The sequence below is a fragment of the Rattus norvegicus genome, chromosome 3 (assembly GCF_036323735.1).
Source record: "Rattus norvegicus strain BN/NHsdMcwi chromosome 3, GRCr8, whole genome shotgun sequence".
Lineage (NCBI taxonomy): Eukaryota > Metazoa > Chordata > Mammalia > Rodentia > Muridae > Rattus > Rattus norvegicus.
In genome coordinates, this window is record NC_086021.1 from 81,332,992 (window position 1) to 81,359,566 (window position 26,575).

Consider the following 26,575-nt stretch of genomic DNA (forward strand, 5'->3'; position numbering starts at 1 on the left):
GACTTCCAGGATTAAAGCTTTGCTGTTTCCGTAATGTCAGGCTGTAGGCTACAGCTGGGCATGGTGGCGTCTGTACGGTGTCTAGCTGAGTGAACCACATCTTTGGGCATAGCCTGCTCTGGGGGCTGCCCATTGCATGCTATTCTAGAGAGTAGATGATGAAACATGGAGTAATTGGTGGATCTTGGTTTCCAGTCAGGAGCACTGCATCTTCACTAATCTCACCTCACAACCATGCAGCGAGCGGGTCTCACCTGGTCTGTTTACATAGATCAAGCAGGGTTGGCAGGTCAGCCCAGTCCTGCTTGGATCCAAGCCTATGATATCTTCTTATCTGGGAACTTAGCTGGTGTGTTGGTCACAAAAGAGGCTTCTTATCTTATTACAGGGCCAACAACAGATGAGCGTCCTTCCTACTGCAGGGGGTTGTTTAAGAATCCCTGATGGTGCATGGCTAGTTCAAAACGGAAGGGCACCCCAACACCATCTCAAAAACTTTAGGCGTAGACAATGAATCTTTTTATCTACAACTCAACTCCACCTTGCTTTGGGAAGACAAAACAAGGACTGTGCGGAATAATTGACAGGCGAGCTGAAGGGACAGCTCCTGTGAATGGACGGAGAACAGGGCCTGCTGCTCTAATGAGCCCTCTAGGACAGTGTGTATGTGTACGGGTTATCCTGGTGGCTGGGCTTTCCGAGCAGTCTGGTTGCTCATCAATCATGTGCATTGTGAGGGCGACTCCTGACTTGGCAGGAGTGGCTGCTGACCCAGAAGCCGCAGGCTTTGATGGATGGGGGCTTCATAGAAGAGTTGGTTGGGACATGTAACTAAAATGTAGCCACATGGTAATAATCCACCTTTTTACACATCAGAGTGCTTCCCAATAAAATTAGGCCACTGAGGCTTTATAGAAATGTTTAAAATACATTTCCCTCCTAAAATTCAATGTGTAAAAAGGATCATTAAAATTTGAGTTTGGTAAGCTACGAACATTCATTTTCTCACTTAAAAATGTTTCTCTCATGTGCCTTGAGTCTGAGAGACCCCAAGCATAGTGCGTAGGGCACCTGGGTGGCAGAGGGTCCCGTAGACACAGTTGCAATTCAGTACCTTTAGTCCAGATTAAGTTTTGAGGACAGTGCTGTGGGGCCCCAGGAATGGATTCTAGAACATGCTCTTAGCTCGCACTCTCTTTAAAAGCACCCGTTTGAAAGTTTTCCTGAGTGTCAGAGACTGATTGTAGGGAGTAGTGAGTGGGCACAGTGGAAATCTGGTGATGACTGCCTGCACAAGGTGCCTGTGCGTGTACGCCTGTGTGTGCATGTGTGTATGAGTGTGTGTGTGCATGCGTGTGCGTGCATGCGTGTGTGTGTGGTATGGGTGAGCATACTTATGTGAGTTTAAAAGAGGCTCTGACTCTCACTAGTGAGCAACGTTCATATTTCAGGGTGGGAGTCACCAAGCTTTCGAATCCCAAATGCTCCAGACATAGGGAGACCGAGACCCTAAGTATCCATGTGGAATACCTTGTCTTTAAGCAGAGGACTTTGAGGACAGAAATCCCCTTTTCTTTTTTTCCCGTGTGGTAGGGTAACTTCCCTCTTCTGAATTCTAGGTTGATGAACATAGGCGAGATTTCCAAGAGAAAGAATAAGAGTAAGGGAATGTCTTTCATTTACCACCGTGTCTGTGTCTAGATCATCCCCATCTCTCTACCCACACCAGCATGGAGGATGTTGCATCAGGAGCTGGTCTCTTTGCCCATGGAAAGAGCTTCATCTGCCCACACCACTGTGGCATTGGGCAGACGCGCTGATCTTGTAAATGTTAGGAAGGCATGTCAATTTAATTCTTAGAGACCGTTCAAAATAGAATAGGGTTTTTAATAAAAGGACACACTAGATTTGTAAAATTCGGAGAAATGGCTCAGCTTAAGAGCACTGACTGCTCTTCCAGAGGTCCTGAGTTCAATTCCCAGCAACCACATGGTGGCCCACAACCATCTGTAATGGAATCTGATGCCCTCTTCTGGTGTGTCTGAATTTACAGTGTACTCACATACATAAAATAAATAAATGAAATTTGTAGAGAAAAATAATCAGACCTAGAAAACATTGAAGACTATTGAGAAAGGTGGACTGGACATTAAAATCTATTATAAAGTGGTATCGGTTAGAATAGTACAATTCGTTAGAGTTTCAAGGCCAGCCAAGGCTATGCAGTAAGACCCTGTGCTAAACCAAACCAGACTAGACTAGACCAGACCAGACCAGACAATGAAAACTGGAAAACTCCAAAAAATCTATTAATATTTTAATAGCATAAACAAAGTGAAAGACAATCTAGGGAAAATGTAATATCCAGTGAGTTCCTACTCAATAGGAAGGAGGGCAGAACATGAGAAGACTTTACAGAAACCAACAGCCCTTGAATAAGTAAATCTAAAGCCACATCATACATATGGTGTGGAAACTACAGTGAGATACAGTTTATACACATGATACTGACCAGAGTTAGAGACATCTGCTAACACCCCTTTCATACTTGATACTGACAAGACTTAAGGACACCCGACAACACCCTCTTCGTCAAGCAGGATACAGTGATTTGGCACTTCAGGCTTTACTGATGGGGATATAAAATAGTTCAAACTCCACAGAGGAAACGTTGGCAATAGCCATCAAAGTGCTAACTATCGACCTTAAAGTCCAGTGACCCCGCTTCTGGCTATTCATCAACCAAGAGTATGGGAATGATGCCTTTGTAAGGAAAATTGTATCCTGTTTACAACAGTGTACGGTAATAATTAGCTAGTGGTTAAATAACTTCATTTTTATCTTCAAAATCGAGTGGTGTTCAGCCACCAAAGCTCTGACTGCAAGTCAGAAGCAAGCTCAAAATATATTACATGCAAAGGACACATCCCGCCCTTCACCTGCAAGCAAGCATTTGGGTTGAAATCTGTGTCGAGACACTGTATTCATGACCTGTATAGACCATCTTTACTGTTCACAACATCCTATTAACCATCATTAATCTCAGAGAGAGGGAAACTGAGGCAGGCAGACAATGGGGGCAGGGAGATCATTTCCTTGATTGGTTTTGTTTTTCAAACATTTTAAATTGTGTTAAGTAGGCTCATGTTAACTATTCAATAATAAAGTATTTAAAACCCTACCACGGATCTGGGGATACAGCTCAGTGGCAGAGTACTTACCCAGCATGCATAAAGCCTCCTGTTTAATACCCAGCAATACAATAATAAATAAATAAGTAAGTAAATAAATAAATACACGAGGGCTATTTTTGGCTATGTGAGAAGTATTAAATAAGTCAACAGTTAAAAAGGCTTCCCAGTCTGAGAATGGAGAAGACGAACGCTTATTTCGTAAAGATCAAATTAAATTAGTGTTTCCCCACTGTCCTTCAAAAACCGACTTTAAAATCCGAGTGCTGCCATGGCACTGTGTATGCGCTCACCTCTGGCTCACCTGTCCACATCGGAAATAAGGGCCGACCACCTCATTGCGCCTCAACATTTCCTCTGAAAAACGATCAATGTCCCCTGCCTGACCATTAAATAGATTTTGAAAAACTCTTCAATCCCTATCAGTCCCAAATCCTTATTTAGTCCCTCAGATCTGCCCTGGGCTGGCCTCTGCGATCCCACAGGCCATCCGTCATCATTTCTCGTCCTTTTCTGATGCAATGTAGCCTGCTCTTTGTCTTGCTTAAAAACTGAACGGCTGTTAAATTATCCATTTATCTTCCTTCGGCGTTTCCATTCAGCTTCTCCGGCCTCTCAGGGCTGTCTTTCCTACCTTGTTTGCTGACTTTTCATTCCATTTCCTGCTTCTGGGCGGCATCTCACCTCACCACCCTGCCCTTCAAAACAAACTCCGGTCCAGTCAGCTTTCTGCTTGTTTGAAATCTGCTTCACTCATCATCCCTGCCCCCCCACGCCCCCACTTTTTTTTTCTTGGACAGGGTCTTGCTATGTAGCCTAAGCTAACTTCAAAGTCCTGTCCTCCTTCCTCAGCCTCCCAAGTGTTGGGACTGAGTGCAAGCGCCAAGATGCCAGCTCAGGATTTTCGTTTTAGTGTTATCTCTTGGGGATTCCTTTAGAATCTTTGATCTCAAAGATATCTAGGCTTCAAGTTTTATACATAGATCGGAGGAGGTTGGAACAAGCCCTAAGCTGATGAGCAAAGTCTTGAGTTCTAAACCTAGTTTCACCCAATAGTGGCCTGGGTTAGGGTTCTCTGGCTTCTAGAGGACCTGCAGGCATGCTTCTAGACAGTTCAGTTCACAGCCGTGGCCGCTTCTGTATAGGTGACTCCACAGAGGCTTTGAGGCAATCATAGCACCACTTGCGCATGCACGGCCTCAGGCCTCAGAGATTTGTAGTGGTTAAGGAGTCTGAGATCCAAGCACAGGAAAAACCTACGCTCTGCCGTTTGCTTGTCGTCTTGGGTTCGTCCTGGAAACCCTAGCCTCAGTCTTCACACCTGGAGACGGAGAGATCATACGCCCTAACTCAGTACTGAATCCTACAGAGTCAGGCCACGCATGAAAAGCCAGCCCCGAGCCCATCGTAGGTACTCAGGAAATTTTGTTACAGACCCAGCGTGACTCTTGAGCCAGGCAGTTTCGGCATCACCAGAGTTTCTATGGAAGACAATAACATTTAGAGATGGCAGCCAAAGGAGAGCCATGTGGGAAGGTTTTACCACATACGGTAGCAGTGTGAGGCTGCTTTCTGTCAATCCATGAATCACTGGCGTTGAGTACAAAGCCATCGGGGATGAAGCTGATGACCCTGGAGGTCCGGTTTGGAAAAGGACACAGAGGAAACAGCGCCGCTGCCTCCTTTAGACCGTCTTGGGGCCTTTTCCTGTTCTGTTGGCTCTTCCTCTGTATGTCTCTCTTCCTTGGCTTCTCTTCCTTCCATCTAAAAACGTCAGTTGGTTCAAATCCCCGGTAGCAGCAAGACCTAAGCATGCCAGGCCAAACACTTGGAGATTAAGTCTCCTGTCTCTGTGATGTTAGTTAGTCCTCCAGCTCAGCCCTCCCTGTGATCTCAGGGAGTTGGTTCAGACACTGAATGGCCCCTGACCCTGAGGGATTCTGAGCAGCCAGAGTAACTTCCCTTTCATCTCACCCATGCTTTAGAAATATTAACACCCCACCACAAGGCAATGGAGGTGTGCAAGGCTCTCAGTGACAGAAGTGCATGTAGCTGCACCGTGGTAACCTGCACTTCCCGTTTCTGTCACCTGCACTATTGAGCTGGTCCCAGGGAGGCAGACAACAGCAAGCACAGAGCATCTCCTGAGGGCATGTGGAAGGACCATCCTCCCTCAGTGTGGGGCTGCTCTAGGGCAGACACATAATTACAGTGCGATACCGAGGGAAGCCACCAAGAGTCCAGAGGCTACAATGTATCTACCTCTCAGGAAAAAAGGAAGATTTATTCTGCAAAGAGCTTGTTGTCGAGCAGATTCAAAAGCCAGAGTGAGACTGTATTGTCCCTCAGAGATGGCTGGTGGAGCAAAGGCATGTGGCAGAACTGCAGGTGGGTGGTGTTGTAGAAATGGCAGGTGCCTGTCACGGGCAGGGCTGGGGTCAGAGGCCATGCATGTCTAGATTCTCTCTGGAAATGAGGAGGGTGGGACTGAAGGGCAGGTGGGTTCTAGTTTCAACTTTCTTTTCAAATCTAGTCCAGAAGAACGCCTTAAGATTCTTTTAGACTCTGAGTGTCATGTCAGCTGGCCAAGAGGCCGGGAGCTGATCAATCTCTGTGAATCGGGGTGTGTCCTACAGCACAGATTTCCTGGGATGAGGACATGCCTTCTGACTCATGTTAATAGTTACGAGCTTCATTTCCCTAATGTAGGGGATGCCAGGGCATTGAGGTGGGAGTGGGTGGGTGGGAGTGGGAGCATCCTCATGGAAGCAGGGGAGGGGGATATGGGATATGGGAGAAGGTGGAAAGGGGATAACATTTGAAATGTAAGTACATAAAATATCCAAGAAAAATAAAATTAAAAAATATTTACAAGCTTGTAATTCTGTAATTAACCACAACCAAGGATCTAGTATGGCCTTCTTGGATCCCCTTAGGAAACCATTAGAAGACTCTGCATGGCACAAGCAGATCAAGAATACATCACCGTTACCTTGCCCTCCCAATAAGCTCCAACGATGGCGGCCACCACACCAACATTAAACTGTGCAAAATTTCAAGCACTGACAATGCAGAAAGCAACCACTGGTTATCCCGCCATGGATTTCCTCCTCTGTCCCTCCTCCCTCCCTCTCTTCGTCCCCTCCCTCTTTTTTTTTCATCTGAAAGCAGAAAACGAATAGAGGGTGATGGCGGGTGTGTGCGCGTGCAAGTGCGTGTGTGCCTGCGCGTGTGCATGTGCGTGCGTGTGTGCGTGTGTGTGGTAAACAGCACTTTATGTGTACTGCTAGAGCGGACAATCTCAAGCCTTGTACGGACATAGAGTTAAGTGGCTTTCGAGTCAGGATTTCCGGCATCCTTTTAGACGATTTAAATTGGTCAGTGTGGAGTATGGAGTAGATCCCATCTTCAGTTCCGTCCTCCAAAGCCTTACTAGGGAGAAGATCGTTGTTGGCTTAGATTCTAGTACAGATTCATGATGGCGGGTTTTGACCTTATAGAATGCATATGAATAACTAGATTAAGCTCTACTGGGAAGAGGCATTTTTTTCTGTGGCATAACATAAACAAAAGGCACTCCTATTTACAAGCGCAGGTGTGTAGGGATGGTTCCTGGATCAGCTCGAACTCCTATTCAAGGCTGGAAAAGTCTCTAGAAAACAGTCATCCCGACACACGAGGTGCTGGGGAGGAACCCTGAGATGTAGGCTCAAGTGTGAGACATCTTTATTCAGAGAGGGTGAGAGTGGGGGCTTTGGGCTAAGGATCCCCTGCCATCAGCACGCCATCCTGAAGGCACACTAGTGTGTGACATTTGTGTCACTGACTGTTCGGTTTGGAGAAAAGTCTTCTGAGATGAATAGGCTTGGAGTGTTAATCCTGATGCACTGGCTGTCTTTTTTTACATTATAAATCTCTGAAATCACGAACACCCAATATACCATACGGTCTCCTGAATCATCTATGTGGTGTGTGTTAGCCCAAGTCAACTAACTTGAATATTAAGTTAACTAGGAGATTGCATTTCTGGCACTGCTGTATAAAAGAAAATTTAACATATTTCTCAGCTGAAAAGGTCCAAGTTCTGAAAACTTCATGGCTATAAACTGGTGCTTTACGGTGGAATTAAGAGCCAATTCAACCATGATGAGAACCAAACCGCCTTCTATAAAGATACCATAGGCCATATACTTTAGATTATGGGCCGGGATATTATGGTGCGTATTCTGCTGAAAGGATTTTTATGTTTTTTGATGATAACTTAAAATGACATTATAACCTTTCTTCCTACCTGCCACTGCTCATAATTATCCCGTGCTACTGTATCCAGTCACTGGCTTTCCATCTCTTTATTCATTTGTTCAGTACTAACTGAGCAGCTCTGAGGTTCCAGGTGCTGGGACAGAAACCAGTCTCATGGGGGAAAGGGACAGATAGGCCAAGAGCACAGCCCAAGTGGCCCGGTGGGAGACAATGGTGAGTGCTGTGGGTGCAGAGGGAGGTGGAGCTTTATAGATGGTCCTCTGGGCTGATGTGTTGCAGGCAGAGAGGAGAGGGAAGAGAAGGCTGGGAATGGCAAGGGTAGGGTTTTGTTTGTTTTGTTTTTTTTAAAAAGGATTTAGGGAGTCCTGTGCTTTAGAACAAACTGAACTTGGGCAAGCAAGTGAGCAAGTGATAAGAGGTGGGACCACGAGAGGTGGAGGGTGGAGAGGAGGGGCCTAGAATGAATTGAGATGCCATCAATGCCAAGCCAGAGCATCTGGAGGATTCACTTGGCAGAAGGAATCTGGTATTTTCAACTAGGGGCCTGCCATGATCCGACTCTCCCTCTTCCCTCCCTCCGCCCCTCCCTCCCTCTCTCCCTCCCTTCTCTTCTTCTCCCTTCCTTTCCACCCTGTTCCTCCCCCCAACCCCCATCATTGTGGCAAAGCTTAGAGGGTAGCTCATAGCAGAAAGGCTTCCGACAGTTCATGACAACATCCTTGTGGACCTCTGTATTGCCCTCTCACTTCTGACTGGCTAAGAACATATGGGATATCTCGGAGGGGGAGCGGGTGTTACTGTGAGCACTTAGATTCAGGTGTAACATATGCATCAAGGCTAGGATTCTGAAATAAGGAAAGCAAGGCCTTTTCTCCACTCTGAGCCAGGACGCCTTGGCTCCTCATGTAGGAACATGTCTGATGTTCGCTTCTCTGTCAGGTAAATGGTGGTTCGGCAACACCAGCTGTCTTAGCTTTGAGAGGAGCCTGCCTGCCAGATCTGTGTGAGGGAACCATCCATAAAGGGACAGAGCCCATGAAACAAGCAAGAGGACATGTGACAGTTTTCTAACGTGTGTGTTAGGGAAGGAGGAGAAAGAAATACAGGAGAAAGAAAAACAGGTAGAGGGGTGGGAGGACTGTACAGGAGGAGGGGGATGAGGTGCCCCCATGTTGGTGGTAACTTCCTCGGTGAACTCTCTCTGGTAGGGGAGAGGGCCTGTCTCTGGAACCCCAAGAGAAATCCAGAAAAGGGGCAGAATTATCCTCCAGCAAGTTGACACCAGCCAAGCAACATATCCGAGGTAGTGTGGACGGGAAAGTAGCCTTGACTGGGCAAGTGCCCAAAGAATCAGTGACTGGAATTGACCTGGGACTGAGGGGTGGGGTGTAGGACAGGGGGTGTGCGGACTTCAGTGCAAGGGCTAGTGGCCAGAGTCTTGACAGGTCTTATCACATCTACGCCCTTCCTGGCATGATTCCTTTCCAGGTGTGCTCTCTTTTGTAAAGGTAAGAAACAGTCCCCAACCATCTCTTCTTTTTCATCCACTGGGATAGTAAATGCCAGAGAAAATATGTACAGGAATGGATCCCTCCCCTCTCCCTGCCTTAGTTTTCAAAACATGTCTCGGAAATGGCCTTTCTTTGCAGGCCTTGGAAGAACGTACTATTTTATGCTCTGCCCAGTCAGTCTGCAGCTCACTAGTCCTCCTAGAAAAAAATCAGATGCGAGTCATGAACCATCGGGGCACACTGCGTTGTTTCTTTACAGACTTTCCTCAGTATCTAGAGAGGTTGCCTTTTATAACCTCTTTTCTACTTTATTGGTCTCTAACTTGCAGTCTCCACAGTTTCAAGTAGATGATACTACATATATTTTATAATTTATTTTATGTGTACGGGTCTGCCGGCTAGTTTTATGCCAACTTCACACACACTAGAGTCAGGCAGGAAGAGGGAACCACAGGTGAAATAAAAAATGCCCCTACCACATTGGCCTCTGGGTAAGACCTCAGTGCGGGTTTTTCTTGATTGGTGGTGATGTGAGAGGACCCAGCTCACTGTGGGTGGTCCTGGGTGCTGTAAGAAAGCAGGCTGAGCAAGCCATGAGGACCAGGCCAGTAAAGAGTGTTTCCCCCATGACCTCTGACTCGATTCCTGACTCCAGGTTCCTGTCCTGCTTGAGTTCCTGTCCTGACATCCCTCAGTGATGGACTGGGATGTGGAACTATAAGCCGGAATACACCTTCTCCTCCCCAAGATGCTTTTGGTATCGGCGAGTTATTACATCACCCTAACTAGGACAATGGGTGTTTGGCCTGTATGTCTGAATATACCGGGAGGGCCTGGCTCCCTGGAAGGTCAGAAGAGGGTGTTGGATCCCTTGGAACTGTAGTTACAGACAGTTGTGAGCCACCACGTGGCTGCTGGGAATTGAACCCAGGTCCTCTGAGAGAGCAGACAGTGCTCTTAACCACTGATCTATCTCGACATTCCTCAAATATATTTTGAAGAACCCCCCCACACACACTCTTCCTAGAGAGCATGTTAATAGTTGTGTCAGGTGAACTGCATATTCAAGATGATCATTACGACCAAGGTTAAAATAAATAGATACCTAAATAAATTTCAAGTTAGTTGTGACTTAACATCAGAAGTCCTGACATGGTTTTTAAAGACAAGGTCTCAGGTAGCCCCAGATCAGCTGCAGCTCACGGTGTAGCCGAGGTTACCCTTAGGCTTCTGGTCCTGCCGTCTCCATCTCCCTACTGAGGGATTACAGGATTATAGTCGTGCAGGGCCAGGGCTGGTTTACAAGGTGCTGGGCATTACATCCCAGGGGAACTCCTTTGCAGTGTCTATGAGGAAATCCATCCCCCAAATGGAAAGCCAGTTTGGGATGAGGTGGAGCTCCGATGACCTTGAATAAACTGTCACTAAACAGATGTGTCACACCCTTGTGCCTCATCGCATTCTAGGGCACACTGAGGTTCAAGTTGAGAACAGAAAGAAGTGGAAAAAACTTTGTTTGCTACCACAAACAGCAGCTCGGAAGACAATGAGACAGGGGGTTTCTGTTTATCCCTAAGGCTGCCACCGCAGTGACTCCAAACTTTGATAGTGTCTTTTTTTTCCTTCTTCTTTCTGACTTTTTTTTTCTTCCAAAGATGTTGAGCAGCAGGCTAATGGCTCCCCAGCAGGGTGTAAAGACAGCAGAAAGCTCCAGAATCAGATGTCAATGTATTCCTCTAAGACATCCTGCTAGGACAGAGCTAACTAACCAGGGCTTTAGACTTCTCCTGGGGAACATGCTTTAATGCTTCCCGCCTGCTCTGGGCCTCCTAGATGTTTCCTGATTAAAATGCTGTCACAGATAAATCATGGCTTCTGCCTGGTTGCTGTCCCCCTCTCTCTCTCCCCCTCTTTGCTTTTTGTTTTTTGTTTTTTTTTTCCCAAAAGTTTGGAACTCCATGTTTTAAACACAAACATGTGCAGACAGCCCTGTCATGTCTGTAACTGTCCAGAGAGGTGGGTGTGGTCCCCACTGTGCCCTCCCTGCTGCTCTACAGAGCTAAAGCAATATTATGAGTGTCTGATTTTCATTTCAGATAGAAATATCCAGCTTCATCTCTAGGGTGCACAGGGTCCGAGGGTTATTGTTTATTGGCTTTATCTATGTACAGGTATTTAATCATATAATCAATCACCCACTGTACCAAGGGTACATCCCCAGCCCTTACATGTTTTCATATGTTTTTCTGTCAGCCACTTTAGCCCAATTATTTAATCCTTCAGTAGTTCCCTAAGAATAGGTTTTAGAGTGAGACTTCCCCATAGTTTCCCTTTACACAGTCACAGATTGCCTGGAGACTAACACTATCCAGTAGACAAGAGTTTTGACCTTCAGCCAACGGGCGTCAGAATGTACTGGTGTGGGTTTCCGCCATGCATACAAGTACGGGCCTCTTCAGGCACCTGGGGGTAGGAACCCTCTTCCCCTGTGCTTGGAGGAGATCTGAATTCAATAATCAGGAGCACCAGCAGAAAGTGCTTGGTCAATTAGGATGTTCGACCGAAGAATCCTTTTAAAGCCACAAAGTAAAACTGAATTACCCGGTGAAACTCAATGGAGTGAAGATGCTGCCTTAAACCCATACACCCTGTGGATGTCACCTCCTCTTCCTGCAGCCCCCAGCTGTCCCAGCCCTAGACAGAGCGTCCTCCAGCCTCTCCAGCCTCCACCCATAACTCCATGCTCCATGTTCTACACAAAGGAGCACCCAACCCTTTCCACCACAGTCTCTTTGCTTGGACTCTATATGAGTGTTTTGCACCCATGCCTGCCATTTTGGAGCCCATGGTTTTGCATGTTTTATGTCTTTTGAGGACTATTCTTTGCCCTTTTGCCATGCCCCTCAGGGGTCATCCTAGCAAGACCCAACTGGATTCTTCTGCTCCGTATTTCAGACTATGTGATTCTGGCCCATGCACAGCAGGGATTTCTCCCGGCTGCATACTACCTTACTTGCCGTCTGTCCTCTCAGAACCTCAGTATTCCATTTTTCTGTCCTAAACCCAAATGGCCTTTCTGTGCCAACCCTACTGGTCCCAAGTGCCTTGTCTTAGGGACCAGTGTCACATAAGTGACTTTCCTTGTAGTTGCACCAAGATTGTTGTCTGCCCAGCAGCCCTGATTCCTGCCCAGGAACTGATTATTATTATTTCATTTTGGGAGCACATCAGTTAGTGTGAGATAGCCCACTGAACAGTATTGTGGGGGGAGTTAACATCACCCCGGATAGAGCGCAACCGAGACGATGAGAGGCTCTTTCAACGCTGGCTGTGTTTTCAGTTTGATAGCTCTTGGAGCAGTTGGTTTCGAAGCCCTATAAAGATTTTTACAACTGAAATTGTGAAGTTAAAAAGAAATGTATATAGAGGTGACAAGAAATCAAAAAAGAGCAAGCTCTTCACTGCTTGTTGCACGAGAAGATGACAGCAGTGAGGTCTAAGCATAAGCTTTATGAGCAACTTTCTTACGTATTCAGCATTCTGCCTGCATGTATGCCCGCAGGCCAGAAGAGGGCGCCAGATCTCTTCACAGATGGTTGTGAGCCACCATGTGGTTGCTGGGAGTTGAACTCAGGACCTCTGGAAGAGCAGGCAGTGCTCTTTACCGCTGAGCCATCTCTCCAGCTCTGACATGGCTTTTGGTAGAGCCAACCAAACAGGGATAGATTTTCACCGGAAGTAGACTCGGGCAGCTGGAAAGCCGCCACGCTAGAGCAAAGGTGGAAGCTGAGGAGGGCAGGGAATGAGTGTGCAGGTGCGCCACCTCACCTGCGTGTCCCACATCCTGCAGATGAGAACATCCGACCTCACAGAGGAGTAATGAACACATGGGAAAAAAACTGGGATGCTACGTCGTGCGCCATGGACATATTATTTCCCGGATCTTCAACATTAATCTCTCCTGTTTAATTTCAAGTGACTTCCTTTTCAACCTCAATGTGCTCGGTAGCAAGGCCATGGTAGGCTCAAAGAAGTGCGCATAGCGGTGACACAATGGGCTCAGTGTGGAAGCTGCATGCCGACCCTCATCGGCACATGGGGTTGGAGTTTCACTTCCAGTAGGAGAAATGTATTAAGTAAAAGATTAACTTATCCATCCCCATAACACCTATGCACAGGGAATTGAGTGCCAGCCACCCATAACTTCATGTAGGCAACCAAGGTCAACTCGGTAAAGCAGAGGCACTTGGCCAGCAACTGTGGGCTCTACCTGGGGGCTGCTTATTCAGTGCCAAGGGTCAGGGAGCAGACAGGAAGAAAAGAGAGGTAGGGTCCTCTATAATAAAGCACATCGTTCTCAGTGTTTCTTGTCTAATCTTTCATTATTAGATGAGAGGATATTATAGTCATTTGTAACCATAACAATTGATTTTAGATTATTCTAAAACTGTATCTGACTGGTTTTATGATATTGGGCATTTAATGGATTATACAAAACAAGTGAATTTACTTTTCTCATCTGTGGTTATTAAAGTTACATTTCTGTCTTGAAGACAACATTCTAATTTGTTTGTTTTTAGGGGGCTGTGACAGGTCTCTAAAAGTACTGAAAATGAAGTGGTGGGTGAGTTTGAGACTAATGGCTGTGAGGTCCTTAAAAAACAATCCTGTGTTCTTAATGGAGTGGCAGATAGTGAGGCACTAAAGAAGCTTTGCCTACCCCGCGTGCATCTCTCTCTGAAGTTGGGAAGGCGGCTCACACTGAATGAGCTAGGTCGGGGGTAAAGAACTCACTGGGGTTCGCAGACGCTTAGCAGCAGAATTAAAAGCCAGAGCGCAGCAAACTCTTAGTGCAAGCGGATGCCAGCCCTGATCCAAACTCCAAGGAGCAGAATGTGAGCCATTCAGAGCTGACACACGTCTCCTTGCCCCGGGCGCGTTCTGCGCCAGGCAGTGAAGCAGCAACTCATTAGTGGTCTCACTCGGTATTCACTGCTCCGCACGGTTATGTTTGCTTAAAGAAGGAGGCAGATTTTAGAGATGGAAGATGCTTCCCACACAAAGCCCAGTGGTGCAGGCCCTGGGGTCAGGGCACAAAGACATGTTTGATGAAACTCTGGTGTTTCTCATGATATTAATAAAATGTAAAAGCAAAAAGATTTCCATTTGAGGAACGCAGAGTCAATCAAGGCTAAGTATGCTTCTTTCCTACTAGATTTCTCCAAGCCTTCGATACTTTAACATATAGGGGAGTTTCCTTAGTTACTGGGCCTTTGAGATATATGTGTGTGTGTGTATGTATATATATGTGTGTGTATGTATATGTATATATATGTATGTATGTATTTTTTTTCTTCTTGAGATAATATCGCTACGGCTGCATCTTTGTGTTCATGGGGCAGCATTTGGGGAATGAAGAGACAAATATTACAATCCCTGGTTGAGCAGACCTTCCCCAGGCTCTCCTCAGGCAGGACATGCAGACACTCACAAGTCAGCAGTACCTGATACAAAGGCATGCAGATGCTGTCAATCCACTCCAGTTGCAGCCGAGGCAGCTCATCTTTCCGGTTCCGGTCAAAAATAGCCTAGAGTGAGGAAGCAGAAACCTTGCTTTCATTCGCTGGAGCGTTTTACAGTCCCTTTGTCAGACACAGTTCAGATTTTATCACTGGGGTATTTCACAAGTCCCAGTCCCCACACGGAGCTTCTTTCCCTGTATCTACGAGACGAAATGAAGTCTCTTCACATCTTCTTATGAGATTTGTAAGTGAATTTATTTGAGCTTTATGGCTTGCAACACCTTAGGGCCAAAATCCATCTGCAGGTACAGGTAATTGTTACTAAATCAAGTCACCAGGTCACCAGGGACTGGGTACAAGTCAAGGGGACGGGAGGCACATTTTATTGTCGCAAAAATAATGCAGGCTTTCCTTTCTGTGGGAAGAAGAAGTCAGATTGGAAAAAGCCCTTAACAGTGATTTTTGGTTTTTTTCCCCCTTTTTTATTAAACATAGACTCTTTTGCATTCGTGATGATTTTAAGGGTTGGGTGCTATTGGCGATCTTGTGTTTTCCCGTAAGGTTCTGTAATTAGTAGGTGGCTAAGTATTTGTCCTTGGATGGATGGTGGCGGCAGGCATCCCTCCTTTCTTCAACCCAGCCTTTTAATTTTATGACATTATATGCTTGATATAATTTACATGCATTTCTAAAAGCCACAGTGATTTATTTCTACTGGGGAGACTTTAATCAGTTGGAATCGGAGGATTAAAAATGTATTTCTTAAGAAATGGCCACTTCAACTCCAGTGAGGAGGTCTTTCCCTTTGTTCTTTAAGAGAGAGGCCAGCGCCCGTGACATCACCTGGTGTCTATTGATCTGGAAGAGGGGCGCTGCCTAGTTATAGCTTGTCTTATGGAAAAGCCAGGTGAGAGGTGGCACTCACACCGTTCTGGTGCCCATTACAGTCACGATGGCAAGTTCAAAGCCTCAGCCTTAGTCCTCAGATCCTGGAAAGGAAGGCTACATCCTTCAGACTAAGGAGCCTCAGTGTGGGTATGTGTGGTGGACACCACCGGTGGCCGGATCTGAGGAAAATATCTCTACAGTAGGTGGAAAGCCATTGGCTCCCGTGGGCTCTGCTTCCCCCTTTAAAAAAATGACTGGAATTTAGAGAAGACTGTGAAATGTGGGGGGGCTGGGGATTTAGCTCAGTGGTAGAGCGCTTGCCTAGCAACCGCAAGGCCCTGGGTTCAGTCCCCAGCTCCGAAAAAGAGAAAAAAGAAAAAAAAAAAAGACTGTGAAATGTGTTGGAGAAAGTGACAAGTCTTCTGAAATACTTAAAGCTTGCTTTAAATATGTCCCTTAAAAAAAATCTCTGTGTGTCTGTACATGCTGCACCATTATAACAAAATACCAGAGGCCAAGTAACTTTATAAGGAAAAAGGTTTGTTTGGCTCATAGTTGTGGAGGCTGGAGAGCCTGCCTCTGTTGATGGCCTTCTTGCTGGAAGCCCCAAGAGTCACAGGGCACCATATGGCACTAGGCCAGGAACACACGTTTATGTCTCCGGGTGTCTCTCCCCTTCCTATAGTCCATACTAATTTGGCCATGGGCTCCCTCCTAATGAACCAGCTCTCAAAGGCCACGCCTCTCCCCTTCAGAGCTGGACGTAGTTCCCATGCTGTCAGCACTAACTGGGGGTTAGGTTTTAGCAGATGAAGCCCCAGGACTCAGACCACATCCAAATAACAAGCAGCCCGGTTTATTTTCTCCATAATTATTTTTCCATCTGAGTTATTTATTTAGCTTTCTGCTTCTGATGAGTATTCTATAGAGATGCTTTAAAAAAATTCAAGAAATTTCAGTGTACACACAGAACTTTATAATTATCACCACACATAATTTTAAAATTCATATCGATAACAGTAACTCCATCTTTTTCTTTTGCAAATTTCTAGCTTTATGCAAGCAGCAACTTATTTCCTGCATGCACAGATTTGTCTATTTTATTTGCACAATTCATGTAAATGGAATCATATGTACAAGTGGACATGGCTTTCATGGTCTTTTGGGATTGGCATTGGCATCTGCTGGTCCTCCTCCTCCTCCTCCTCTTCCTCCTCCTCTTCTTCTTCCTTCTCTTCTTCCTTCTCCTCCTCTCCCTCCTCCTCCTTTTTGAGACAGGGTTCTCTGTGTAGCCCTGGTTGTTCTGGAACTCACTCTATAGACCAGGCTGGCCTCGAACTCACAGAGATCCCCTTGTCTCACCTCTGGAATGCTGGGATTATAGGTGTGTGCTAGTGTACCCAGAAAGACTGGCTTTTTCATTTAGTATATTTTGAAGGTATATGCAGGCAGCATGGATCATCACCTCATTCATTCACTTCACTCATAATTTTCATATTACATTTCATTGTAGGGATATATGATGTCTTGCTTCTTAACTCATCAGTTGATGGACATCTGTGTTGTTTCCACTCTTTGGCTGCTGTGATTTGCTGGTGTGAACAGTGGTGTGCAAGATTTTTTGTGTGGGTGTATGTCTTATTTTCTTGGCAGATAAATCTAGAAATGAATTCCTGGACTATATGGTAACTCCATTTTGAACCATTTATATTAGACCTTTTAAATTGATGATGATTGATGATGATGATGACGACGATGACGATGGCATGTGCGTGGGGGTGAGAGGAGAGCCTTTGGGAGTCGGATCTCTCCTTTTGCAGTGGGATCCAGGGCTTGAACTCAGGTTCGGACTTGTACAGTACATACTTTTTATCTGCTGGGCCATCTTGCCAGCACTATGTCTCACTTTTGAGGATTTGAGGCTGGTTTTCAAAGTAGCTGCACTAGCTTACGTTTCTTCCCACATCTCACGGAGTCCCAGCTTCTCTGAAAACATACCAGTGTTTGTATGGTCTGTCTCTTCGTGAGTGTGAAGTGATACCTCATGGTGGTTCCAATTTGCATGTTTTTGTGATGGTTAAAGATCCTTTTTTTTTAGCTACCAAAATATTTGTTTTATTCTTGTAAAGTTAAAAGTAGCAGACAGACTTATCTAGTTAGAGTTTCAAAGCAGAATACAAATATAACAATCTTCCTGTGTGCTTATTGCCTATGTGCTTGTTCATGAGTGTGCTCATAAGTGAAATATATGCTTATGTGTTTATTCATTAGTATTCCCCAACAGTTGACAAGGTCCTAGGGTCCTCTGGAGACAGGGAAGATGGTATCCCCTCATTTCTGGATACAGTGTTGGACTTCATCTTGACACATGTCAGTGCTCAAGCCTGTTTTGTTAATCAGCTCACTGCTTCTAACACGAACCTCGGACTGTGGTCCAGCCAGCTGCTTGGTCTCAGAACGTTACTGGAATGACCTCTGGACCATGCACCAAAGGGGTGATTTCCAAAAACCAAAGGATGAGGAGGCCAGCAGTGTCAGCTCTGGGTGCACTACAGACGGTTCTGCTGCTGGGTCTGTGAGGGAAGGCCAGACTTCTCCGGAGGAGACAGCTATGTTAAGTAGCCTTTTTGTGAGGAGAGAGTAGCGTTTATAGCTACAGAACCACCATGAAATTAATTTCATTTATGTCTCCAGAGAAGGCCTTAGCTGAGCCTACAGATAAAAGCTCCTTAGTCCTGCAACACCGCGCTGCCAGCTCCGGACACTGGCAATTTATTTCTCTCCCCCATTTAACTAAATGACCTGTGCTGCTGCATTGTAAACCCCGCAGAGAGTGAGTGCCCCAGGAACAGTTTTCAGAGGGAAGGGAAAGCCTTGATTTTAATGTAGCTGCGTAGCCTAGAGAAATCTGGGCTGTAGGTTTTACAAATGAACTATATGTATTCTAAACCAACGGTTTTCATTTTAAAACAAAATCTGGTACAAGCACCAGAAAGAATAAAGTGTGTTTTTCAACCCCATAGAAACTAAGATGATTGGTGTGAGTTTCAACCTTTGTGGTCCTCTAGACTTTTCCAGGTAAGCATCTGACAGAGGGTCAACCTGAGCAAGGCTACTACTGGCTGTGGTTTCAGTCAAGTGAAACTGCTCAAGGTCAGAAAGGGTCCTGCTGCCTTCTCTGGTGTCTGAATTTCAGCAAGGTGGGGTGTGTGAAAATTCAAAGATCTAACTAATATTGCCAAGTGTTCAAGACAGGGTGACCTGGAATCCTCAAACAATCCACGCACACTGTGCGGACACTGTGTGCTTCATTAGACCTACTGTGTTGGCTGCATGGTTACTCTTTAAAATACTTTGCCCCCTCTCAGAGTGACCAGGGGAGCTGTTTTAGCTGCTCACTAGGAAGGAAGAGGCTGGCTGGAGAGATGGCTCAGTGGTTAAGAGCACTGACTGCTCTTCCAGAGGTCCTGAGTTCAATTTCCAGCACCCACATGGTGGCTCACAGCCATCTGTAATGGGATCCGGTGTCCTCTTCTGGTGTTTCTGACAGCTACAGTGTACTTATATAAATAAAATAAATCTTAAAAAACAAAACAAAACAGGGAAGGAATGAAGAGGCTGACCCCTCCCTAGGGTGGTGTCCAGGGCTTCTTTACTTTGAAGGATGAGACAGCAGCACCCCCAGTTTGTCACTAGCGTTCATACAGGCATTGCACGAGGGGCAATAAATAGCATTGCCAGCCACCAGAACCTGGATCCCTAGATCCCCACACTTCCATAAGCAAGCAAGCAAGCCCGGGTAGCTGCTGGAGGCTGGGAAGCTCTTGATTTTAATTTCTGCCATTCTTCCTGTTCAAGGTGGGCACATGCGAAGTGCCAGCGCTGGCTCCGAGATGTTCAAACTCTGCCCTGCACTTGCCCCCTCCCATGCCCGCTTGCTTGCCCTGCTGTGGGTGCTCAGCTCGTTAAACAGTTCAGCAGTCTCAGTCAGAAACCCAGGAACACGGGCTTAGCATTCCTGTTTAGTTAAAGTTTCAAACTGCCAGGACTTCTCCATCCTTCCCCCATTTCAAGGCTTGGAGTAACCTTTGAAAATTCCATTCAAAAGCGTACTTAGCGATATTAAAAGGACAGGCTTACAGAGGGGGTGAGCTTGAGTTCCGACCTCTCCCGATCTCCTTGTTCGAAGAACTCGCTGGTGACAAGTTCAGCCACCTGAAACACAGAAGCGTTTGAATTTATTTGTAGTGTAGTACTCTATGGGATGTAGGAGTTATATTCTGGTTTATGTGCATGGTCAGTATCTTAATTTGAAGAGCATGGTCTTTAGGCTGCCCTAGTCTGGTACTGAAAGCACTGATTAGGGCCCAGTTGCTATTCACTTAATTGCCTGCTTGCACTGACGTGCACGGACTGCATGCTAACTGATGGCACCACTGCAGGCCCTTATACCCACAATGCAACGGTTGCTCCACCCCCAGCCACAGCACCTGCATTTCCTCCCCCTTCACTCGTGAACACAGATGCTCCACGGTCACACTGAACAGGCTGTTTTCTATTCCCTTAGTTTGTGGTTCTCGGGATCATTTGAGGATAGAAAATTGCTAGAGCAGATAAACGCTGAGCAGATATTTCTGAGGACAGTAAGATGTGCAGCCAGCCAATCTCTGAATGACCATTTCTCTGGGATTGGTGCATGTTGGAAGACTTGGGAGAAAAAGTTCTAGATGGTAGATAGCAAGAAAGCCTGGACCACCAAATTATTTTTTCTCTATTTTATGTTCTTACAGAAGAGGAGAATATTCTGCCTTATGAAAGTGAGATGGTTTAATCTGGTCAGGTACACAAAATCAAGGTAATTTTTCTAAGTCAGGCCTGGTGTCACAGGCCCATAGTTATAGCTACTCAGGGTTTGACAGGCAAGGCCTGGCTGGTTATAGGGTGAGTTCAAAGATGCCTATGGAATTTAGTGGGAACATATCTCAAGTGAAAAGAGGCCCGGGGAAAAAGCTGTGTGATAGGCTTAATGTGTGTGAGGCCCCGGCTCTACAAGAAAAAAAGGGAGTTTTTATTTATATGTATCTGAAGAGACGGATCATAAAATTTAAAGACAACATCAAACTTACACAGGTATATATACCCACGATAAAGGTGAGAGTAACAATACACAGTATTAAAAACCTCGAATATCCAGTAAGGTCAGATTTCTACCATTTCTGATAAGAAGCGTGGGTCCCGCTCAAGAATTCCTCAGCATCGAGGTGGTAGGAAGTGATCAGAAGCCCCCTCCTGTGCCCCTGCACTTGCAGGTTCTGGGACCTGGGTCACGTCTCCCCTCTCCAGCCTTGACCTCTACCTTTAACTTCTACACTCTGGACTCTTTTCCTCTGGCCTTGCTTATAAAGAAGAAACAGTGCCCTGCAGTCTCATTAGCCAGGCCCCACGACCCTCCCTCTGATGCCTCTGAAGCCTTGTCTTTTGCATTAATGTAAATGCACACAAGGCACCCAAGGCAGGAATTTTGTGTGCTCTCTGGAAAGCAAAGACACTAATGGGAACTCCTGCTCTTCTCCTATAGTCGCCCACCTACCCCCCTCTGCTCCCTTCACAGTTTAACTAGAACTCGTTTCATTTGTACTTAAAAATCCCCGTCAGGATCATTAAGTGGCTCCCGATTGGAGTTTTCATTAAAGAAGGAAGCCGAGATGCTAATCAGGCCATGGTGTGTGTATGTGTGGGTGGGTGGGTGTGTGGTGTCACTGAGAAAACCCACGTACCTAAACTCATGTTCCCGAGGATGGGTGAGTGCGCTAATCCCAGTTAAGACACATTCTGAAGAGGATTTTTAAAAAATAAAACCAACGTCTAGGAAGTTAGCAATGGAGCTACAGAATCTCTGAGAGACGCCTCGCCTGAGAGGCCGAGTCAGGACGGTTGTCACGTTCAAGGCCAGCCTGAGGTACAGCGTAAGATTCTATCTCAAAATATGTTGTCAAGGGCTGGAGAGAAGGCTCTTCCTGAGGACAAAAGTTTGAATCCTAGCACCCTGGTGGCCGACCACTCTCTGGAGCTCTGGTCCAAGGGAATTCCAAACCCTCTTCTGGTCTTTCGGGCACCATGCACTCATGCAATGCACAGATACACATGTAGGGGAAACACCCATAATAAAATTTAACCTTAACTTAAAACTCTATAAGAAGATATTAATATAAACATATACATTAATGCATACACTTGCGCTTTATTTTTAAGAGTTTGCGTATTTGTGTTTGCACGTTGCTGGAGTTGGGGTTCCTATTGCTGTGAGGAAACATCACGACCTAAAAGCAGCCTGTTGTCCTATAGATCCCAGGATCACCGGCCCAGGAATGGCTCCACCCACAGCGGGCTACGCCCTTCCCCACCAATCACAAATTAAGAAAATGCCTTACTGTTGAATCTTACAGGGACATTTTCTCAGTTGAGGCTCCCTCCTTTCAAATGACTCTAGTTTGCGTGCCCAGCTGGCAGAAGCCCAGCACACATGTGTCGGCAGATGTGGGTGTACTCGCATGCATGTGCGAGTACATGTAGAGGTCAGAAGCAGATGTCCAGTGTTGTCTCTGCTTGTAATCAACCACCACATGAGCTACCGTAGCACTGCGCTTTCTGCAATTCCTGGCCGAGCCACCTGCCTCTGGGCAGCCTGTTCTCTAAGTCCTACCTTTCCACAGGATGGGCAGAGACATGAAAGGTGTTAGTTCTACACAAATTCTTTATGTGACCTTTTGTGACTTCTACTGTGTCGCAATGAAACTGACAGTGGCTCAAAGGGACGAGAACTGTCCCGTCCATACCAGACTGTGATGTGAGAAGAAGCAAATTCTTTTCAGGTCCTGAAACTCAGAACATATTTACTATTGCAGCAAAAGCCCAGCCTAACTTTATATAGGAGAGAATTGGTATTAAGGCAAGATATTCATGGTTAAAAAGACACACAAAAAAAGAGGAAAAGAGACAAAAAAGGAAAAGAAAATAAATGAGAGAGACAGACAGAGGGAGAAAGAGAGAGAGAGAGAGAGAGACAGAGAGACAGAGACAGAGAGAAACAGAGAGAGGGAGAGAGAGAGGAAGAGAGAGAAACAGAGAGAGGGAGAGAGAGGGAGAGAGACAGAGAGACAGAGAGAGACAGAGAGAGGGAGGGAGAGAACCTTAACACACGTAGCATCATCTTGGTGATGACCAGGGATAAGACAGACATGAGGCCATACAGAGGACAGTCTGTTATGCATCCTTGTGCAGTATCACCGACAGAGAACAGATACTATTCCTAAGGGATGTAGAATTGAAGAAAAGACATTGGAAAACAAATGTTAATAGCATGCAATGTAGCTATTGACTCTTTCCCCGGGCATTCATACAGTGAGCTCAGAAAAGATTAGCAGGTTTATAATGAGGGATGAAAGGGAACAGAAAAATCCAGTGCTGTGGGAATGGAGATAAAGCTGTTTCTTTTTTTTTTTTTTTTTTTTTTTGGTTCTTTTTTTCGGAGCTGGGGACCGAATCCAGGGCCTTGCGCTTCCTAGGTAAGCGCTCTACCACTGAGCTAAATCCCCAGCCCCGATAAAGCTGTTTCTTAATTCCATACTAGAAATATTAAAATTAAGGTATGCTTTAGATGAAAAATATTAATTAAGACTCGGCTTTGAAATAAGAATTTAATTAACATTATGGCCAGCATACTTATTGGATAAAATAGCTGAATGAAGTAGGTAACTTAAAGCAAATTCTTTTTAAAAATAAATTTAAATGACCTTAAAAAATTGTGTGTGTGTGTGTGTGTGTGTGTGTGTGTGTGTGTTGCCACACTGCCTGCGGAAGTCAGAGGACAACTTGCAGGAGTTGGTACTCCTTCCCACCTTATGGGTCTGGGGAATAGAACTCAGGTCTTCAGGTCTTGGCAGCAAGCACCTTTACCTGATGAGCCATCTTGCTGGCCCAGCAAAATTGTTTCAAATGAAAAAAAAAATGGCTCATAAAGTAACATAATGGCATAGTTCTCTTATGAAAGCCTGCGAGGTCTCAGGGCCCCAAATGAGGACACAAGAAAGAAACAGATTTACTACATTTGTCTATTCCTGAATGTCGGAAAGCAAAAAGAATCTAAGATGTTCATATGGAGAGAAGAACCACTTTGTTCAATGTTTAAGAATACTTTAGTGTGTAAGAAACCATAAGTCTGTGACTACATAAAAACCAGCTTGCAATCCTCAGGAAAGAAGTAAGCTGAGAAAGCTGCTTAACCTTCAGATAATGTGGCCCAGCAGAAAAGGAATCATTTCCCTAGGGGAACTAAATGGCCCTGGAAAGAAAGTCATGATTGGGATGGGTGTAGGGTGGAAATTGGGATGGAGGTGTGGAGTCGAGTTGGGGGTGGGTGGTTGATGGGTGTGGGCGTGGGCATGGGCGTGGAGATGGGGATGGGGATGGGAAGCATCCCATAAGGAACCAGGTTCACTGTTGGTGGAGACCTCATGGTGAATACCTGGAGGGCTTGGGATCTCCACAGACCATTGGCTACAAGTGTCCTTTATCTCTTTCCTTGGGAAAGCTGTGGTGGTAATCTGTGTGTGGAGGTAGTTGTCTGATGCTGTATTTTGGGAACATTTAGGTCCTTGGCTTGCATCTAGACCTGCTGTAGGGTGACACATATCATCTGGAGATTGTAGACTTTGAGCCTGGTGCCCTGACTCATCGGCCACCCAGTTTGTCTTCTCTGGGGAGAGGATGCTTGTCTGTTTGGACAGACATTTCTGGTGATTGGAAGGGTAAACTGTGCTAGACATATTCTCACAAACTGTTTCTGACTTTCTACTTGCTGGGCAAAGGAATGGATTGCACTTCTTGGTGGAACGGGGTCATGCAACAAGTCTGGACCAATGGCCTGTTGAAGGCATTTAGTTTCTACTGTCAGACCCTCATGGTCCATCATCCCAGCCCAGAATCAAAACAGAGGTGCCAGCCACTATGAGTGTAGCCTAGCAAAAAATTATAAATTCACTTAAAACATGAGACATTGGTTGCCACTGTTGTAACTTCATGGTTCTTGAGTGTGAGCTTTGCAAATGACACTGTCCTGTCACCATGTCAAAAGGTTAGACCTGTTTAAGCCATGGTGCTTAGAACTGCAGATGGCTTCAGCCTGTGGAGAAAAGCCTGGCCCTTCCTGAATGAGGGCTTGGTGCTAATCTGCTGGGATCTATTTTGCTCTAAGTTTTTCAGTTTATGAGTCTCTCTTCAGGAGTCGGTGTCATTCCAGCAGATCAAGCCAGCGTGGAACCTTTCCCCTGTGGCTGTTGGCCACTCTCCAGTCACTTCTCCAAGACCAACAATGGCTTTCACAGCCCCATAGCCTTCTTCCTTCTCGATGCTCCCTGAAGGTCCTCTGTGTTTTCTTTGTTCGTTGTTTTTGTAACCCAAGGAATCATGAGTCACACTCAAGCCCCTGGTCTGAGTTTTGGTCGGGTCACAATGGCAGTGATCCACTAGAAGCCGAGAAGAAGTGAGTGTCTATTTTGATCCACCAGCTACCATCTATGGAAGACCTCGGGCTACTTATCCAAAGCCCCATCCTTCCTCTATGTGAAGTGAACTCCCAAACATCACTCCAAACTCTGGCTAAGCTAACAGGAGTTATTCTTGCAGAGTTCTGGGGGCAGTGGTTCAGATCAGGCTGACAGGCAGAAGTCCAGGGGTTGGCGGTGTGATCCTTTGAAGGCTCCTTCTGTTCTTTGCCCCTTTCTGGTGTTTGGTTGCTAGTGGCACTCCTTGGTTTGTAGACATGAACATGTCAGTATCTGTATGATTCTCACATTGTATGTTGTTCTGCACTCTGAGTTTTCTGCTCCCTGCTCGCTTACAAAGGCACCTGTGACTGGATGTGGAACCCACCTGCATACTCCAGGCTCTTCTCCCTCAGCAAAACCTTACTACATTTACTCCTGTATACAGACAACTGTCCTTTTCTTTTCAGGTCATGGTTATACGCCTCTGGGATTATGACTTGCTACGCTTGTGTGACAATTACTCAGCCTACTGTATACCTACCATAAAGGTTCTTAAAATCAAGATTGAATAAAACAACATATGCACAAATCATCTATTGATACATGGCTACATCTTATTTTCCCAAAAATGTCATTTTAAGATCCCAAGTTACTGTTTTGGATCTTACAGTCTACATAGCAGGTGTCTCATAAAACTCAGTGGGTTTGATGCTAGCGAGTCCCCTACTCAGGAGGCTGAGGCAGGAGCAGCACTTGAACCAAAGAATTTGAGAGCAACCTAGAGACTATACAGTTGCTTGTCTCAAGAAAATAAAATAATATTAAGTCAAAGAGGGGGAGAAAACCTAAAGAGCTATCACTAACTCCTCTTAGAAATCAAGGATCTCAAGGTAGGGAGCGGCTTTATTCAAAACCACTGTTGCTTAAAAATAATGCTTGCATGCATTGGGAAACTATGCACTGATCATTATTGGTCTTGATAGAAATTAAGTGGGACACTGCACATGTTGGCAATAGAGCCCTCTGACACTTAAATAGTACCTGAAAACAAGAACAGAGTTTCTCTTTTCCCATTTTCTTTTTCATTAGCGATAAACAGGCTCTTTTGCTAAAACACGGCTACGTATTCAAAAACAGTATTGCGAACTGTTTGGCTTAAGGGATGGTCAACGTGTTATTCAGGTGTGGCACATTAGAAAAATCTCGCAGCCAGAAATAGCCCTGTTCAGTGGGAGCACTGGAGAGAAAGGCTGTGGGGTAAGACGCTGTGGCTACGTGCCAGACCAGAACCTTGCAAAGACCCTGGTCTCAGTGCGGGAGGCCAGTGCTCCGTCCCCCCCTTCCATCCCTCCTCTGCTGAGCTCTGCCATTAATCACCACTTGCCTGTCTGGAGATCTCCCACGGTTTGGTCACGGCTCCAAGGTCACAAGCTGTCATTAACATTGATCTGAAAAACAGAAGAGAACAAACAGCCTGAATAATCTTCTGTTGCATTCCTAAGCAAACTCACCCTAGGTCCATACAAAAATAAGGAGCCGGGGCCAGCCCACACTTTCTTCCCTCATCGAGGGGCCACACTGTTCTGCTTCTCCATCGTGAAGCAGACACTGCCTAGAAGACAAAGGCCTCTCACACCTTCCTCATATGCCTTTTC

At 45.8% G+C, this 26,575-nt stretch overlaps 1 protein-coding gene across 3 annotated transcripts in view; it reads right to left on the reverse strand.

Annotated features, from left to right (window-relative positions):
• Positions 1–26,575, reverse strand: part of Pde11a (phosphodiesterase 11A) — a 383,576-nt gene that overhangs the window by 12,170 nt on the left and 344,831 nt on the right. For all 3 annotated transcript variants that reach the window (NM_001127480.2, NM_080893.2, NM_001127481.3), the window contains 3 exons: positions 26,305–26,368; positions 19,516–19,590; positions 14,470–14,553 (listed from right to left, as the gene is read on the reverse strand). In NM_001127480.2, the coding sequence (NP_001120952.1) occupies positions 14,470–14,553; positions 19,516–19,590; positions 26,305–26,368 (223 nt within the window). The remainder of the gene's footprint in view (positions 1–14,469; positions 14,554–19,515; positions 19,591–26,304; positions 26,369–26,575) is intronic.